This window comes from Macadamia integrifolia, unplaced genomic scaffold, assembly GCF_013358625.1.
Source record: "Macadamia integrifolia cultivar HAES 741 unplaced genomic scaffold, SCU_Mint_v3 scaffold2928, whole genome shotgun sequence".
Taxonomy (NCBI): Eukaryota; Viridiplantae; Streptophyta; class Magnoliopsida; order Proteales; family Proteaceae; genus Macadamia; species Macadamia integrifolia.
Genome location: NW_024869067.1, coordinates 1 through 17,707, shown reverse-complemented (window position 1 = coordinate 17,707; position 17,707 = coordinate 1). Strand labels below are relative to the sequence as shown.

Below are 17,707 nucleotides of genomic sequence, written 5' to 3'. Positions count from 1 at the left end.
TATTATTGGCGTTGCTAAGGTTTCACGTCATTGTTGTCTTTCCAGTCTATGGTTCGCGGAATCGAATCGGATCGATATCGATCCGATATTATATCGGTGGACCAATATCGATGATGAAGGGTAAAAATGGTATTTTAAAAGTTGAATGTAGGGGTATTTCTATCTGATTAGGACCGGATCGGTATCAGCCTTGACTGATTCCAACTAGGGGTGCAAGTTTGGCCCTGACGGCTCCAACCTTCCCTGATCCTGAACAAGTATCGACTCCAAAATTTTGGCCATGGGGGTTGGCCTGACTCTGAAATTTCTGGCCCTGAGTCAGGTCAGGGCGGATAAGGATTGATGTCTTTGACCCTCCCAGCCTGTCCTGAACCCGGCCCTGATTTTTTTACCCTGACCCTGCCCTAGTTTTTGCCCTGATGTTGACTTTGAATTTTTTGTTTTATTAAGATGTTCTCCTCTTTGTTTAACATGACAAGACAAGGGTTTTGAGATCTTCAGATTGTTTGTTTTATTAAGATGATCACTTTGTTTATCAAAACAAATAATTGATTTTTTTTTTTTGGATTATTTGTTTTCTTAGGACGATCTCTTCTTTGTTTCCCATAATAGTTGTAGTTATTTGTATTATTTGAATGTTTGCTTTAGGATGTTCTCCTTATGAGTCATGACAAGTAATTTGTGACTTTGTGTGTGTGTATGTTTTTTTTTCCAGATATTTCATATTTTGCAGGGTCAGGATCAGAGTATACCCGACCTTTGATGGCAAACCAGGGTTAATAAGGTCATCCCCGCCCGACCCGGCCCTGAAAAATCAGGGCCAATCAGGGCGAGTAAGGGTTGGGTTGAACCCTGAAGGGTTGGGCCTAGGTTGAAGTTTTGCGGCCCTGAGTCAGGGTCAGGACAGGTTTGGCCCCAGTTAAGGGGACTCAGGGTTGGGTTAGGGATTTAAGAAGCCGGCCCAACCTGGCCTTGTTGCACCCCTAATTCCAACCCAATTCCTTTTTTTTTTTTCCAATTGAGCATAATCTGAATCGATTGACCATACCATTCTTCATTGCTCATTTGCTAAGGTCGTTTGTCGAGTCCTCTTTCTCCCATTGGATCGTTGATGATCCCTCATTTCTAATTCATTCTTGGATCCGACAATGGTGTGACCTCAATTCACAAGATGAACTGATGATCAAGAAGAACTTCTTGTGTGCACTTTTGTAGTTTGGGCACTTCGGCTTATTAGGAATGAGTTCATCTTCAAAAGAGATAATTGGTTCCCCACTGACGTGATTTGCAAAGCTGAAGCTTTTTTTAACGAGTTCAATATGGCTAAGTCTCGCGAAGAGGTTTTGGATCATCCTATTGCTACTCTATCGAGGCAAGAACAACATCCAGTTTGGATTCCTCCCCCTCTTGATGTGGTGAAAATCAATGTTGATGCATCCTTAGTTAAAGATAAATCTGTGCCTTGGGTTTCATCATTCGTAATCACAATGGAACTCTTCTACTGGCTACATCGAATTCAACATCAATGTACTCAATCATTAGTGGAGAAGTAGGAGCAATTAAGGAAGGTGTAGTAATTGGCTTAGGATATTTTTGCCTATGGGTGGAGTCAGGCAACTTAGAGGGCTAGAGGTGATTAGGTTAAAACCATTCCAACTATGTTCCTTTTCAAATCCGACTTATCATTGAGGATATCATGTTTCATGTGTGCCAACCCCATATAGGAGTGTTCCTTTTCTGATCTTCCAAGGTTTGTTACCACTATTGACGACACCTTTGCAAGGAAAGGCATGTCCATCCAACGTAAAATAGTATGGCCTCAATCCACTCCTTGACTAAATCTGTTTTGCGAACCTTGGCATGCAATCCGCCTTTTATTCAATAAGATTTTGCATTGCAAAAAATAAAATAAAATAAATAATAATAGATAAATAAATGCTTTCCACTATACAAAAGTATTTTAGCATTTATGTCCTGAATTTGAAACATGGGATTTTAATCGTTGGATCTAATTGGGCATCATATATACCAATATGGCCCTTGCGCCAAGATACATGGGAGGGCGAAATGACAACCCTGCTCTACATGAAAGGCAAAAATCCCACCATTGTTGATGCTTCCATGTGCGCTCTCATTAGTTTCTATGCTAGTGCAGAAGCCACGCTACCTTTTTAGAAAACCCTCTCCCTACCAATAAAATATTGGTAGGGGTGTAAATTTGACCCTAATAGCCTTGGCCACCTTGAGCCCGAACAAGGCCTAGGCTAGGGTTGAAAAACACTAACCCTAGGTCAGGGTTGGGCCAAGCCTTGGTTGAGGCCCCGGCCCGCCCCGCCCAATCTGACTTATGAGTTTAACCTTGATTAATATAATTTAGTTGACAGCTATCATCCTATCATTTTATTAAAAATAATAAAATCTAGGCCATTGATTCTTATATCCAACTTATACGAAAGTTTCTAACTTCATCAAATACAAAATTTTGTAATTGCTTTCAATATTTGATATACTTCTTCAATGCAGCCCTGACGCAGAATGCAAAAACAAGGTCAATTAGTTTAAGCCTAACCATGGCAAAAATTATGGCCAACCCAACCCAATCAGGATCAATTAGAGCCAAGTTGGATTGGCATAAGCCTGACAAGGTTGGATTTAGGCATGAACCCGATAAAGTAGGGTTGGGTTGGGCCTGGGCTTTTAAGAACCCGGCCTCACTCGGTCTATTTCACCCCTATTTATAAGGTTGTTAAACCCAGACTCAAATCCTTTGCAATGTGCCACCCCCGGTGAGCATTCGTCGCCTGGAGGCCTTAGGGTGAGTGCCAGTTGCTCCCAATCATTAGATGCTCACCGGAGGGGGGGGGGGATGGCACACCACAGAGGATCCGGATCCGTCAAACCCTAGTCTAAACTAACAAAAAATGATTTAAACCAAACCAAAATGAAAAATGAAGCCTATTGGATCGGTTTTGGACTGGGGTTTTACGACATCGAACCCAAATCAAACTGCACCGAAACCAATAACAAACCAAATCAACCTTAAAAAATGGGACCGAAACCAAATTAACCTTAGAAAACTGAACCTAAACCAATAAGAAATCAAATCAACCTTAGAAAACCAGACCAAGACCGCCAAACTGTTATAACCTAATAAGAAACAGATTCTAGCCCAAAATTCATAATTAAAAAAAAAAAAAAAAATGATTATTTCCATACTCATGGATAAATCTAGATGGTAAACGTAAATCAAATTCAAACCGATACCATAACCGAACCAAATCCAAACCAAAACTGCTGCACACTTATTATAATGGTTTTGGACTCGGTCATTCTCATACCAAACCAATAAAACCGAAGTGACACCCCTAAATATTTACCGCTTATTCCTTAAATCCCTCCGTCCAATAGGTTGGACCGGATCCAGGCCTATGTGGATTGGCCCATCTTCACCAAAAGTGAGTTTCTTCTTGGCCACTGCTGATGATCCCAAGTCCATTCGGTCGTGGATTGGCATGATTGGTGCAAACTCAGGGTCCCTTGAAGTGTTTCAACCGAGTTTGAGGGGAGGATTGATGAGTCACCTCGGATTGCATTTCAATTGAATCATTAGCGTACACGTAAAAAAAAAAAAAACCAGAAAAAGAAGGAAAACATGGAGATTAGATCTATTGTTCAGATAGTCATCTGATCGTACAAATCAGCATCCACTATCTGTCCCACTTTCTGCCATTCTGCCATTACAAGGGTAAAGAAGGATATATTTAGAAGCAAAATGGACAGGTGTTAGCGTTTAGGTGATCGTGTAGGAACAGCTGATCCTTTCTCAAAAGATACATAAGGCCCCCTAAGATATAATACAACTTGAGGCTAAGGCATCTCCTTTGCTTCCCAGCGTAGTGCAAGAACCTTAGAACTTCCCACAAAACCCACCTCTTCAAACCTTCCTATATGCAAATCCAAACACTCCTTGTAACCTCATTTAGAGAGGACATGGCTCCACAGAGGACGACAGTTGCAAACCCAGGGGAACTGTAGCTGTTGCATGAGTAGTTTTCCTTGTCAATCCATACAGAACTGCCCAGCAGCTTCTAGTCCACATCATACACTTAAGCCAGCAACAGCCCAAGATGCAGAAGCAAGAGCTATCTGATGGGTACTTGGTGGAGCAGTGCCATTGATGAGAACGAAGCATGTAGAGATATGGTCAGATGCTCAGTTGGTACTACAAATACTTAGCAGGAACATACCAGATCCATGGCCATGGAAAATCTTTGCAGCATTGCATAACTCTCGAAACAATTTCCTTAATTTGGGAGATGGGCAAGAAAAGGATTACCACATGGTCTGTCTAGCTAGTAAAGCTTGCACACAAGCTCACTGCTACTCTTTCATGTGATGATGTTATTGCTCTTTTATCTTAATATAGTTTTATTTGTCATCAAAACTGGGGCCATGGCTAAGTGGTCGGATTTACGTGAAAGATGAGACGACAGAGGTGGTGGTGACCAAACCAGAGAGGAGGCCAACGACAGAAGCAGTGTTGTAAGTACTTGGTTCCCCTTGCATAGAGTTGTTCCGAGAATCGATATAGGTCTCATTACGGAAGGGTCCACCCACAAGTGCTCCAACAGCAACATTTGGATTGGGATTAGTGTTGGAAAGCCACTGGAAGCCATCTTTGCAGCCAGGATTTGCATCTGCTGGAATTGAAGCTCCCCTGTGATGTACATATTGAGGATAATTACTTCCATACCCAACAAGATAGCTCATTCTCATTGGATTGTTGCCTAATACATAATCAGCCTGGGAGAGAGAGAAAAAGAATACATACTGTCAGTAGAGATTTCCTTTTATCACAGAGAAGCACCAGAAGAGGCTGGACAAAATCAATCTTCCTACTGAGCTCAATGAGGCTGAACCTCTGACTAAAGGGTTTATGGATCATAGCCTTACAAGTTGAATTTCAACTTGAAAGGATGACCCAGAGGATCCATCCTATAGTTTTTCCTTGGCATGGTTAAAAACAATTTGGTGCATAAAGAACAAGGAAGCAAATGAGAATTATAATCGAGAAGGCATTATCCTGCTGGGAGCGGGACATGTCACCAGGCATTTCCATAGCCCCTGAACGGTTTACCAGATGTATCAATTGATTGATGAAACAGTGTACCTGGGACATGGCAAATTTCCGGAGGTCTTCTTGGTAGAAGAAATACCCACCACAATTGAGAGTTGCAGTCTGGGATGTGAGCATGTAATCACTGTAAAGAACCGCTAGGAATGCAGAAGCAACAGAATGCTGCAGAGAATCCCATTCACTGACCCATATGAGACCACCTGCAATCATATAGATGCATTCAAAAATTATAACTTCACTTTAGCTCACTAAACTAGTGTACACTTTTTTCTGGTGGTTAAGAAAAGTGAATCAAATGGAGGTTGGACCAAATGAAGTTAGGAGCAGGACAACTTGATCATGGTTCCAAACCCTAAAGAGGGATGCCCCTGTGATGCATCCAACAATGGCACTGGCAGAAGTTGATTGCTTCGGATACAACAGAGTGAAACTGATTTCAGGACATATTCTACAAGGAAATTGAGGATGATGTTATTTTTACATCCTATATTTGACACATTCTCCAATTACAGACCATTGAATTGGCAAGACTGCTCTAGCCAGAAATTCCACTAGTTGGGGAATATCTCCATCTGTACTTGAGAAGGCGGTTTCATAGCCAAAGAAGTTTATCATGAATAGGAGACAAATAGAACACAAGTTGGCTTCTAACAGTTTCAGTTTTTGCTCCATCCTTCTCATTTCCTGATATGCAGCCATCCGATAGGCAAGAAATAGTTAAATACTAGATCGATCACTCCTTCTCTCCAAGCATCATGTGAAGGTGTAAATTTCTATTAGTACAGATAGCCAAGATTTCTGAACAAGGTTATTTGCATTTTTTTTAATGATTTATTCTCATCATATCTAGACTTAAGAAGACCAGGATGAGAGAATGTTCCACCATTCCATCTCCCAACTGCCACAGACATAATCCGCATACATTGAGGTTTAAGACAAAGTTTGGTGGGTTCCTCTAAAAGGAAGCCAGTGGTAAACATAGAACTGAAAATTACCATTTGTTCTGCTTCCTGTGGCTGATGGGGAATTTGGCAGGAGACCACACATAACAGCCTCAGCTGCTTTCCGGTACATCAGGAGACCATTGTTCTCTGCATCTGAGGCCCCTTTTGCACCAAATAAGTTTAACCTGGACAAAAGAACCTGCAGCAAGATTTGATTATCTGCAAATGTTAGAAGTGTAGCCCCATGTCATCTGACACGCTTTTGCAGAAGAAAGATAACATGAACGGAAATAAAGCTCGGTCAACATAGTGTCTCCAACAGCAGTGCTGTGGATTAAGCAACTTCATAAAATCTGACAAATTACTTGAATTTGAATAAGTAAATAAAGAATCCATCTCTATTTTCCCCCGGGTGTTAAGTTAGTTACACAATTATGATTACAAAAGTATCCATTTTCCTTCTTAAATAATTTTTCACTTCTCTGCATTTTCCTTTACTTGCAACCAGATTGAGCCTTAAGTGATTTGATACAAAAGCAGGATGTTATCTCTTAAAATGGCATGCATACCTGCGTTCCTGCAAGCTTGTTATCCCAGCTAAACCATGTTGGATTTCCCCAACCCGCGAAGTCATTTCCATGTTGTACAGTGACGTAATCGAGGTATGACTTGTCCCCAGTGGCATGATAGAGCCAGCTAGCAGCCCAAAGGAGCTCATCTTCATATCCTGTAGATTTGTAGTATGTCTGTACTTGAGGGATACTGTCACTATAATATGCTTTGTAAGTATCTGCAAAAGTGAATAGTTGTTCGGCATGCGTAAGAAGTAACCCTGAGTATGTGGAGTTAGTAGTCTTGAACACCAGAGAAGCTGCTGCCATAGCAGCTGCAGTTTCTGCTGCAACGTCTGTCCCTGGAGAAGATGTATTCACCTGTGTTAGAGGCCTCTCCTCAGACATGGTTTCAGGTCTCTCCCAACACGTATGATCTTTACCAGGATCACCAACCTGCCAAACTAACAAACACAATTCAGCATAGCTATTTCTTTTTCTTCACCCTTGTTTAACTTTTTACGGTATTAGCCCTTCCAACTACAGCTAGGTCAGAATTTTCAGTGGGGACTTCATGATCCCGTAGGTATCCTAGCCTGAGGTATTTGTTGATACAGTTTTACTGAGAGAAAACAATAAGATTAGGGTGACAAGATGTGATGTTGCTTCAATGGTTCAATGCCTCTTCAAGTTCACTGCTTTAAGAGGCAACTGCTCAGTCCTATTCTCAGTACTCACCTACTCGGTCATTTAAATGGTATCAAATCATGGTTCATTTCTTAAAGGCATAACCCAATTCACAGAACCATTTAGGTACCAATGCTAGAAAACCAAAAGTACCAATTGATTGGAAACAGTGTTAGAGCATCTGGTTAACCTGAATATAAAGAACATTATCAGAAGGATGGGCATTGATCAGGTAATCAGTTATCCATTTAAGTGACTCTTGAGCAGGTTCCAGCTGCTTGACTGTGCTCATATGATCTCCATATTCAAGGATGGCCCATGACAACATAGTTGCAGTGAAAGCCATAGGAAAACCAAATTTCATATGATCACCAGCATCATACATTCCTTTTGATAGATCAAGACCTGCTTCTCTCCCATCATATAGAGCCGAATCCCCTCTCCAAGATATCTTGTTATTAACCAGCATACCAGCTGCAAGAATGATGTGACATTCAGAAGTAAGTTTACATTTAAATTAAAATCTGTGCAACAAGTCAACAGCATTCTAAATAAATTTTCATTCCAAGCTTGTTTGGTACTGAGGTGTGTTATAACGCAAAAACAGGGTAACAACTAAGTACTTGCGCCATAAAAAGCTTGAAACTTAGCATCCACTACAGTAAAATACAAAGAAGCCAGCTCTGTGGCCACAAAATTTGGTGAGACCATTTGAAGAACAATTAAACCATGCCCGAATAGTCAATAATCATTTGCAATGCTCTGCGTAATCAAATCTCCTTTTTCATAATATAACAGTATTCAAATCTAAAGAATTTCAGTCACTTACAAATGAAGTTTATGTACAAGTGTAACAAACCCTTCTCATTAACAAGAAAACATTTCCAAATCAAGTTAAACATTCGAAGCATACGATGAAAAAAAAAAATTGGGATAAGCAAAGGATACGAACTTACATTTTTGTACATCGAAAAATTGCATAGAGACTATAAGGGCGTCAGCGTATTTCTGCGCAATGGCTCCGGTAAACCCAGGAACTGGGGCAGTGGCTCCGGGAGACCCAGGAACGGGAGAAATAGCGCCAGGAGAGCTAGGAATGGGATCAATGCGTCCGGGAGGCCCAGGAACGGGAGAAATGGCGCCGGGAGAGCTAGGAATGGGATCAATGCTTCCGGGAGGCCCAGGAACGGGGTTAATGCTTCCAGAAGTGCCAGAAATGGGGGCAGCTCCTACCTTCGAGTAAAGAGATCTCTCCCTTATAGTGTAAACCAAAGCTGCAGCAGCGACAACTACAACCAACAACACAATGAACCAGCCGCAGCATCCCTTCGACTCTGACTTCGAATCAGCTCCCATATGATCTCTGCAACTAAACAAAAACAATGTTACCTCTCTCTCTCTCTCTCTCTCTCTCTCGAAAGAAATTTCGTCCACGATCGAAAGATTTTCGAAACAGAGGATTTGTAAAATGCTTTGAACTCTCGCGGGATAAATCGTTTCTTTCAGTTTTCTCTCCCTCCTTTTTTAATATTTTTGGGGTTGAATGACAAAAATGCCCTTAAATTTTTTCATAAATCCCTTTACTCGTTCGCACGTTTAAAGTTAAGACCTCAGACGGCTATGCCTTTTTTTTGTTTGGTTGAACAGACGGCAATGCCACATACCCATGTAATCATTGACTTAACCCGAGAATTACGCTAAGCACCTGAGATCCTTGACTAGGTCAATCCGGAAGCACCATATCTGCCGTTGTTTTGTATGGGCCCAGATAATCTGCACCGTCCAACGGGTGATCCCATTTTTATTATTATTATTATTTAAGCGTCAACCATATTCAGTACCTCTGTTGGCGAAAACGCAATTCGATTCCCATCTGTATCGGTTTAGGAAATAAATATTTAATTAATATAATATATTAAATAATTAATAATCTTGAAGGTTCTTGAAGATATGATAGGTTATAGAGAATGAGACTGATAGATATGGATCGAAAGCAAATTGTATCCATCGGGGAGGAATATATAGACTACACAAGTTAAAGATATAAAAGAATAATTAAAAATCTGAATTCCTTCTTCTTCTTTTTTTGAAAAATCCGAATTCTATTACATCTGTATTTAAATGACGTTCTTCCCATTTTTACGTGTTTTAAAGGTATTTTGCATTGATTCATCATCAGCAGCTACTTCCCCTAATCGTATTGTTAAAGGTATATAATCACGTCTGCTCTTTCCGCCTCCGTGCGTGGTTTCTTCTGTCGCCGCCGTGCGTGTTGTGTTTCCCGCCGCTGTGTGCGGTGCCCTCCCTCCATGGTGAGTGTTAGACGAACTCATGCTTTCGCCCTTTACTTTTCTTTAGTTCCTGGACCCCTCTGCCTTTCCTTATTCTTCTTCTTAGAAAAGTCTCAACCTCTCAAAACCCTTTTCTTCTTCCCTCCTCCACCATCTCGCTTTAGCCTGAGTCATTCCCATCTGTTTCTTTCCACTCCATTGCTGCCTTCCTTCCCTCCCTTAAATGGAAGGAGAGAACAACCGTAATATGCTCCAATTGGTTACAGCCAACAGGCCATTGTCCGATGTCGACGATGAAGGCACGTTTTATGTCGATGATGATATAGAGGACCGTTGCTCTGACAACTGGTGCTTAACCCTGGTGGGCCGAGTCCTGGAAGGCAAATCCATTCGTACTCAGGCCATTACTGAATCCCTTCCAAAGGCCTGGAACATTAAGTATGGCCTTCAAATCACCCCTTTGGAGAATCAGATTTTTCTTTTCCGTTTTGGTCACGAGATGGAGTTAAAGAACGTAGTTGAGGGTGGGCCATGGTCTGTGTCGGGTAACTTATTGCAACTTCAGAGGTGGAGAGAAGGACTCGTCGTTGGTGATTTGGACTTTTCCTATTCGGAGTTTTGGATACAATTTCATGGAACCCCTCCAGAGCTTTATGACAGGGAACTAGCTTTACAGTTTGGGGCCAAGCTTGGAATTCCCCGTAAATCTATGATTATCTCAGGCTCTTTTCAAGGCAAGACGGTCCTCTACCTCCGCACCCGGGTCTCTCTGCTTATTGATCGCCCTCTCAAGGCTGGTTTTCCCCTTAGGCGAAGAAGTGGGCAAGAGGTTTGGATCTCCATTAAAGTTGAGAAGCTCCCACTATTTTCGTTATTTCTGTGGCATTCTAGGACATGATGAACACCATTGTTTGATTTATTTTGAGAAAGAGAAGTCTCATCGCTCTCAGCACCACTGTGTGGAAGATTTCCCATGTCTTGACCTGCCTAAGTGCTCTTTTGGCCCCGAGCTTAGGACGGGTCCCACTGATTCTCGCCTCCTCAGTAATATTACTGTCCTGCGGGCTGAAGACTCATGTCGTCTTTTTCCAAGATCAACTAATGATTCGGACTCATCAAGTTCTGCAAATCGGCAGCCTTCTTCCCATCATGAGTCGGTGCCTACCCCGATTTCTCCTGCTCCTCTTCTCCCTCAACCAAACTCCGGCTTCTCCTTGGTTGAAGACGATGAGGTGGCAGCTAGTCCCTCTTGGCCTAGGGCTGGGGCCCAGCAACGATGGGACTCGACCTTATCTTCACGTGGCTACGCCCCCGTTATGTCAAGTCCCGATCTTCCCGCGGACCGGCTGAAATCGGCTACATCATGTGAAGGATCCTCTTTGTCTACCTTTTCGCAACTTAAACAGCTCATACCCCTGAATCACTTGAGTAGAGGCACTCCTGCAGGGAAACTGTTGCGTGTTAGTCTACCTTCGACGGATCCCAAGTTTTCTCAGCTTGACTCTGTGTTCAAGAGGAACCCTGTATTTGAGGGGAGCCTTTTCTCATCATCTTCGTCCCATTCCACCCAGGTCTTCTTGGCTAAACCGGGTCAATTTGGCCCTTCTTTTTTGGGCCAGACCAATGAGTTAACCGTCCTAATGGGCCAACCATCAAACCAAAATACCCATCTTAACCCTACCACCTCTCATCCCATTTTACCTTCCCCTTACCAATCTATATCCGATGCTTTTGTTTCTCATCTTAGCCTCGCTACCGATCATGTACCTCAATCTCAACCCCAACCCCAATCCCATTTCCCCTCTTCCATATCAGAACCTGTCCGTCCTCTTCTATCTAAGGCTTCCCTGCATGATGATGAATTTGGGGTTCCCCCACATTTCTCAAGGCACAGGTTCCATTCTGGTGGGGCTTTCCGGAAAGATTCTACAGGGAAGAAGAGCTCTCGCTTCCACCCCTTTGCCAATGCAATTAGAGGTCCTTCTAGTATATAGCACCGTACTTCTCCTCTTGAAGGTTTGGAGCAAGTTGATGACTCTACAACTGATTCTTTTTTATTGTCTACTCCCGTGGAGCTTGCCTCTCAGCTCCACGGGCTGCAATGAAGATTTTCAGTTGGAACTGTTAGGGTATTGGCCCCGCTCTTAAAGTTTGCAATCTCAAGGCCCTAGTGAAGTCTTCCCATCCCGACATTGTATTCCTTATGGAGACAAAGGCGAAGAGAGATAAGGTGGAGAGGCTCCAAAGGGCTTTGTGTATGGACAATATATATACTGTGGATCCGGTTGGCTTATCCAGTGGGCTATGTATTATGTGGCTTTCTTCTGTTCCCTTTAAGATTATTTCTGCTGATTCTAGAGTGATTCATGGTTCTATTGATGGCTTCCTCGGCTTACCTTAGTGGTTCATCTCCTTTGTTTACGGGGACCCTGTTAAGGAGAATCGGGCTATTGTGTGGCGTAAACTAATGGATTTTAAGGATTCTATTTTAGGGCCCTGGAGTTGCATTGGTGACTTCAATTCCATCCTAAGTTGGCATGAGAAAGAGGGAGGTAACCTCAAAGGGCAGCGAGATATAGATGCCTTTTGGTCTATGATGAACTACTATGACCTCCTTGATCTCACTTCTAAGGGCCCTCTATTTACTTGGAATAACAGGAGGAGAGGTTCTGCTAATATTAGGCTTCGGTTGGACAGGGCTCTTGCAAATTCCGATTGGAGATATTGTTTTGACAATGCTTATGTGACCGTTGAATCTTCTATTGGGTCAGATCACCTCACTGTTGTGTTGCATACTTCTGCTCATTTTCCTAAAGGTAAGCGGCCCTTCCGTTTTGAAGCCATGTGGCTTAAGCATCCAGATTGTGAGGCCACTTTGCTTCTAGCTTGGCTTCCTAGTGGGCAGGGTCAACTTCTTCTCGTCTTCGTCACAATATTCATCGTTGTGAGCCCACATTTCGTAGGTGGAATTGGACTTCCTTTGGACATGTTCAGTCCCATATTAAGAAGTTGAGGGCTGACCTCCTTCATGTTCAAAGCCTGCCTTTCTCTTTGAGTAACCAGCTATTGGAGGAGAAGATTTCAGAGGATCTGGCCAATGGCCTAAAGTCAGAGGAGGAGTTTTGGGCCCAGAAAGCTAGACAGCTTTGGTTGTCTTGTGGGGATTTAAATACTAAGTTCTTTCATGCTTCTACAGCTCAGCGTAGATCCAGAAACCGAATCTTGATGCTCAAAGCCAGAGATGGAAAAGTGTTGAACTCTGATGAGGATGTTAGGAATGAGATTCTGAGCTATTATGAGAGTATTTACACTTCTGAACCGCGTGATGCTGATTTTATTGCTACTTTTCTTGATTTGATCCATCCGAATATATCTGTTAACATAAATGAAAGTCTTTGCTCTGCCCCCTAGATGGAGAGGTTCGAAAGGTGATTTTCAGTATGGAGACCATGAAAAGCCCCGGTCCGGATGGCCTGCCTCCTATTTTTTTCCAAAAGTTTTGGCATATTATTGGGGCTGATGTCGAGCACTTTGTTAACGATTTCTTTGAATCTGGTAATCTCTCAGCTGGTTTTAATTCTACTTACATTTGTCTGATCCCTAAAGTTTCTTGCCCAGAATCATTGGATCATTATTGCCCCATCAGCCTGTGTGATGTTTCGCTTCGAATCATCTCAAAGGTCTTAGCCAACAGGTTGAAGCTTGTTCTTGATGGGTCAATTGCCTTTCCTCAGTCAACCTTTGTTCCCGGTCGATCCATTTCTGAAAACATTTTCATGGCACATGAATTATTTCATTATATTCGACATCAAAAATCTAGTAAGCAGAAACTTGCAGCCATTAAGCTAGATATGCGAAAGGCCTACGATCATCTGGAATGGGGTTCATTGAAGGAATTCTTAGGAAGTTTGGCTTCAATCCTAAGTGGATTCAATTGTGTATGCAAAGTATCTCTACTGCTCAATTTCAGGTGTTGATCAACGGCATCCCCCATGGCAGAATCCTTCCTTCTAGGGGTATCCGTCAAGGAGATCCTTTGGCCCCTTATATCTTCATCCTTTGCGCCCAAGCTTTGAGCTCCATTTTAACAAATGCTAAGGATCTTGGGCTCATTCATGGCATCAAAGTTAAGAAACGGGCTCCTCTTATTACTCATTTGCTATACGCGGATGATTGCCTACTATTCTCTAGAGTTGATACAAGCGAGCTCCACCACTTGAAGCATTGCCTTGACCTCTATTACCGGGCTAGTGGCCAATCCATCAACCTGTCAAAGTCTTCTATCTCTTTTAGTCCTAACACCCATCCCCGGATTTGTAGATGGTTGTCCAAGTCTTTGAAGGTTCCTTATAGTGCTACCCCTTCCTTCTACTTGGGTCTCCCAACAGATTTCTCAACAAGTAAGAGGTTATTATTCAAAGGGATAAAGGATCGTGTCTTAGGCCATTTAGGGGGTTCGAAAAGTAAGCTTCTTTCTCATGCCAGTCAAGAAACTCTCATTAAATCAGTTGCTTCTGCAATTCCTACTTTTGTTGGGTCTCATTTCAAAATTCCTGCTTCATACATAATGAATTAAGGAAGGCAATGGCGTCTTTCTTTGGGGGTAGAAGGATAATGAGCATCGCACCATTGGGTCTCTTGGGATCGATTGTGCCATTCTAAAGACAAAGGGGGTTTGGGCTTCAGGGATTCAATGAGGCATAATTTAGCTCTTCTGGCTAAAATTTCTTGGAAGTTATGATCTGATCCTCATTCTTTATAGGCGAGGTTTATCAAGTCAATCTACTATCCAAATTCCTCTTTTCTTCAGGCTTGTCTTGGTTCGTCCCCTTCTTGAGGTTGGTGAAGTATCCTTCAGGGTAGGGCTGTGTTTTTAGCTGGGTTCATTTGGCGGGTTGGAAATGGCCTATCTATTAGAATCTGGGAGGATCGGTGGGTTTCGTCATTGTCCGACCATAAGATTCCCTTCCCCCCTCCGTTGGATTGTAATTTGGTTTGGGTCTCGGATCTAATTGATCAGCCTCATAGAAGATGGAATCAGGTTGCTTTGTCTTCTCTTTTTCCCCCACTGTCATAGAGGCTATCTTGAGTATCCCTCTTAGCATCATGGATCGAGATGACCATCTATTTTGGGGCGAAGGTAGCTTTGGAAGCTTCTCAGTTAAGAGTGCCTATCATATTGCTAGCAACTAGGCAGACCTCCGGTTGTCTTCCAATCCTTCATCCTCTTCTTCCCATGGTTATCAGAGAATCAAGCATGCGACTTGAAAATTTATTTGGAAAATTAAGACCCTCCCTAAGGTTCGATCTTTTCTCTAGCGGTCTTGTACTGATGGCCTTGGGGTTGGAGAGGGTTTCCAGAGGCGCCATATGAGGGTGGACTCAAGCTATATCAGATGTGGTAATTGTTTGGAAACTCCCCTTCATGTATTGGTTTCTTATCCATTTGCAAAGGCTATGTGGTTTGGCTCCCCCTTGGCCATTCGGGTTGATTTGGGCTCCTTCCCCGATTTGGAGTCTTGGATCGAATCTTGGCAGAACATCCCATCCCCCTCCAAATCCTTGTCAAAGGAAGTTGTTGGTCTTGCCTCCTTTGTTTGTTGACACTTGTGGAAGGCCAGAAATGCTCTTGTGCACAACCGTCTTCATGCCTCTCCTGAGGAGGTCATTCTTAAGGCCCAAAGCTCCTTCTCGGACTATCTTCAAGCTTGTGTGATCGTTAGACAATCATCTCCTCCTCCCCCTTCAAGTGTTCATTGTTGCTGGTCCCGCCCTCCCTTTGGTTTTATTAAGGTTAACACAGATGCAGCTGTTCTTAAGAGGTGCAGCAAGGTTGGAATTGGCTTTGTTGCAAGGGATGCTAGTGGTGAAGTTCTTGCTGCAATTTCAGATCCTATCCCCTTCACTTCTCCTTTAGTTGCTGAGGCGATTGCTCTCCGATCATCTTTGCTGTTTGCTATTTCCGAGGGGTGGTCCTCGGTCATTTTTGAGTCTGATTTCCAGCATCTTGTGTCAGCTATCAATTTAAAGAAGCTTGTTGCTGAAATCAGTTCTGTAGTTGAGGATATTTCTCAGTTTTCTTGCTTTTTCTCGGAGTGCATCTTCCGCTTTAGTCCTCGACTAGCGAATTTCGTTGCTCACTCCTTATCCTGTAGGGCACTTTCTTCCTCTATGGCAGTTAGATTCTCTTGTAATGACCCCTGACTCAACTCGATTGTGCTTAGGGAGGTTTCCCATGTAATTGTTTCTTCTCTTAATGAATGATCTTCAGGTTACCCAAAAAAAAAGGTATTTTGCATCTTGCTGTTGGCATGTCAACAATAACACTCCAAAAACGGCATATGAGACTGACATGTTCGTCTTAAATACATTCTAAACATGTTCCCCTTTTTGACATTTTTTAAACCTTCTATTATTATTTTTTTACTTACCAATAAATGTCACAATTGCCCAACAATTGGGGCCCATTGGCAAGGGGGAATGGAGGGGGGGGCGGAAATGGGACAGACAAATAGTTGACTACTAGACATCTTTGTTACGATGTGTGAATTTGAAATTGATGTTGGCTGATATATATTAGAACTTATAATAGGTTGTGAAATATATATGCATTGATGTTGGATGCTACAATTATTTTGAATATTAGATGTAGATTTTCATGTAATAATCATCAATTTATATGAGTATAATGTCATTATTTTCTTTACCAGAAAAAAATAATAATAATGTCTTTATTTTGAATTTTACATGTTTAAAACCAGTACCATATATTTTTCTTTTATTCTTCTTTTTTTTCTAAACTTTTTTTGTCATCCCATTTTGAGTTTTGCACCATTTAAAATCTGTACCATCCGTTTCGTATTTATTCCCATTCCCATTTTTGCTATGTTTAAAACCGACAAGTTCACGAAGGTCGCTCACAAAATATGACATCGCATTCCTTCATTGTCAATTTGTTTGGCACCAAGAGAAGAAAGATTATGGTTGTCATTCTCTAGTAAGGTAATCTATAAACCTCGGATATTTTGGCCTAGCCGTAAGGTATTGTTGTTGATATCGGCGACCCAAGATAGCGTGACACCCCCCCCCCTCAAATAAAAAAAGTGTTAATGGATCGGATATTGATCCTGTTTCAATCCAATTAGTTCTAAAATTTCAGTTGTCATATAGGACCTTAGTGCCCATTAAGTGTAGGACGAGAAAATCCTGTTGTTTCGGAAAAGAGAGACACGGGTAGAGAAGACTAGCATTGATCAAGAAGGGATTCAACAAGGCATCATTTTTTGGCCATGGATTCAGGTACGCTTATACCCATTTCTATATCGATTGTTTGCATGTTTATATAATCTCCATTTCCTATTATATGTATGTATTCTTTCTAATTAATTAAAATCTAAAGTTTTTCAAGAACATTAAAGTAATCCAAATATAAATTCCACATTTTACTGAAATTCAAAATTCCACTGTGACAAGGTCCATCAATTTATCATCTTCCATAATTTGGATTCTCTAGCTAGAGCTCAAGCTCCAAAACTATTTAGTTAAAATATATGGCAATTCAAAGTGGGCAAAATCATAAGACCTGAAATAGAACTTGATGTGAGAAATAATAGACATATACAGAAACACAAAGAGAACAACATGAATACAAATGGCAAAAGTTCTCTACTATCTGAAACTCAATAGAATCAGAATTGATCAGTCGCAAATAATCAATCCCATCAACAGGTGAAGAAATTGAAAAGGAAAAAAAAATACAAAAAATTTTGGACCATTTCTCGATTTGTGCGTGTCATCTTTGCGCTGGGACCATGCTAATCTTCTCTGTATCATTCCAATTTTACCGGATGTCTCCAAAGAGACACTTCAATAGGTGCTCTTATAATATTAAGTAGGAGGTGATTTCAAAAAGTTTGCGATGTGAGACTTTTTATGTTTAGTAGTCTCTAGTCTGAAATGCCAAATCCACTATTGGGATGTGTTCTTTGTGGGCTGGACTCTGGAGTTCGGCAAAGGGGGAGTCTTAAGAGATGATATACAATTCCGTTTAAAGTTAAAAAGGGACATATCCTGTAACGCCCTTAACCCCCCCCCCCC

At 41.8% G+C, this 17,707-nt stretch overlaps 1 protein-coding gene and 1 non-coding gene across 2 annotated transcripts; both read right to left on the bottom strand.

Annotated features, from left to right (window-relative positions):
• Positions 1-3,684: 3,684 nt before the first annotated feature.
• LOC122067483 (endoglucanase 24-like) lies at positions 3,685-8,761 on the bottom strand. Its single transcript, XM_042631335.1, has 6 exons — positions 8,276-8,761; positions 7,510-7,793; positions 6,651-7,088; positions 6,133-6,280; positions 5,171-5,337; positions 3,685-4,803 (listed from the first exon to the last, which is right to left on the bottom strand). Exons 1-6 carry the CDS (start codon positions 8,673-8,675, stop codon positions 4,471-4,473), a joined length of 1,770 nt encoding a protein of 589 aa, XP_042487269.1. The 5' UTR covers positions 8,676-8,761; the 3' UTR covers positions 3,685-4,470.
• An 8,609-nt stretch (positions 8,762-17,370) lies between these two features.
• On the bottom strand, positions 17,371-17,473 carry LOC122067484. Its single transcript, XR_006136750.1, has one exon. It is a non-coding gene; the product is annotated as a U6 spliceosomal RNA (small nuclear RNA).
• Between the last annotated feature and the right edge of the window lie 234 nt (positions 17,474-17,707).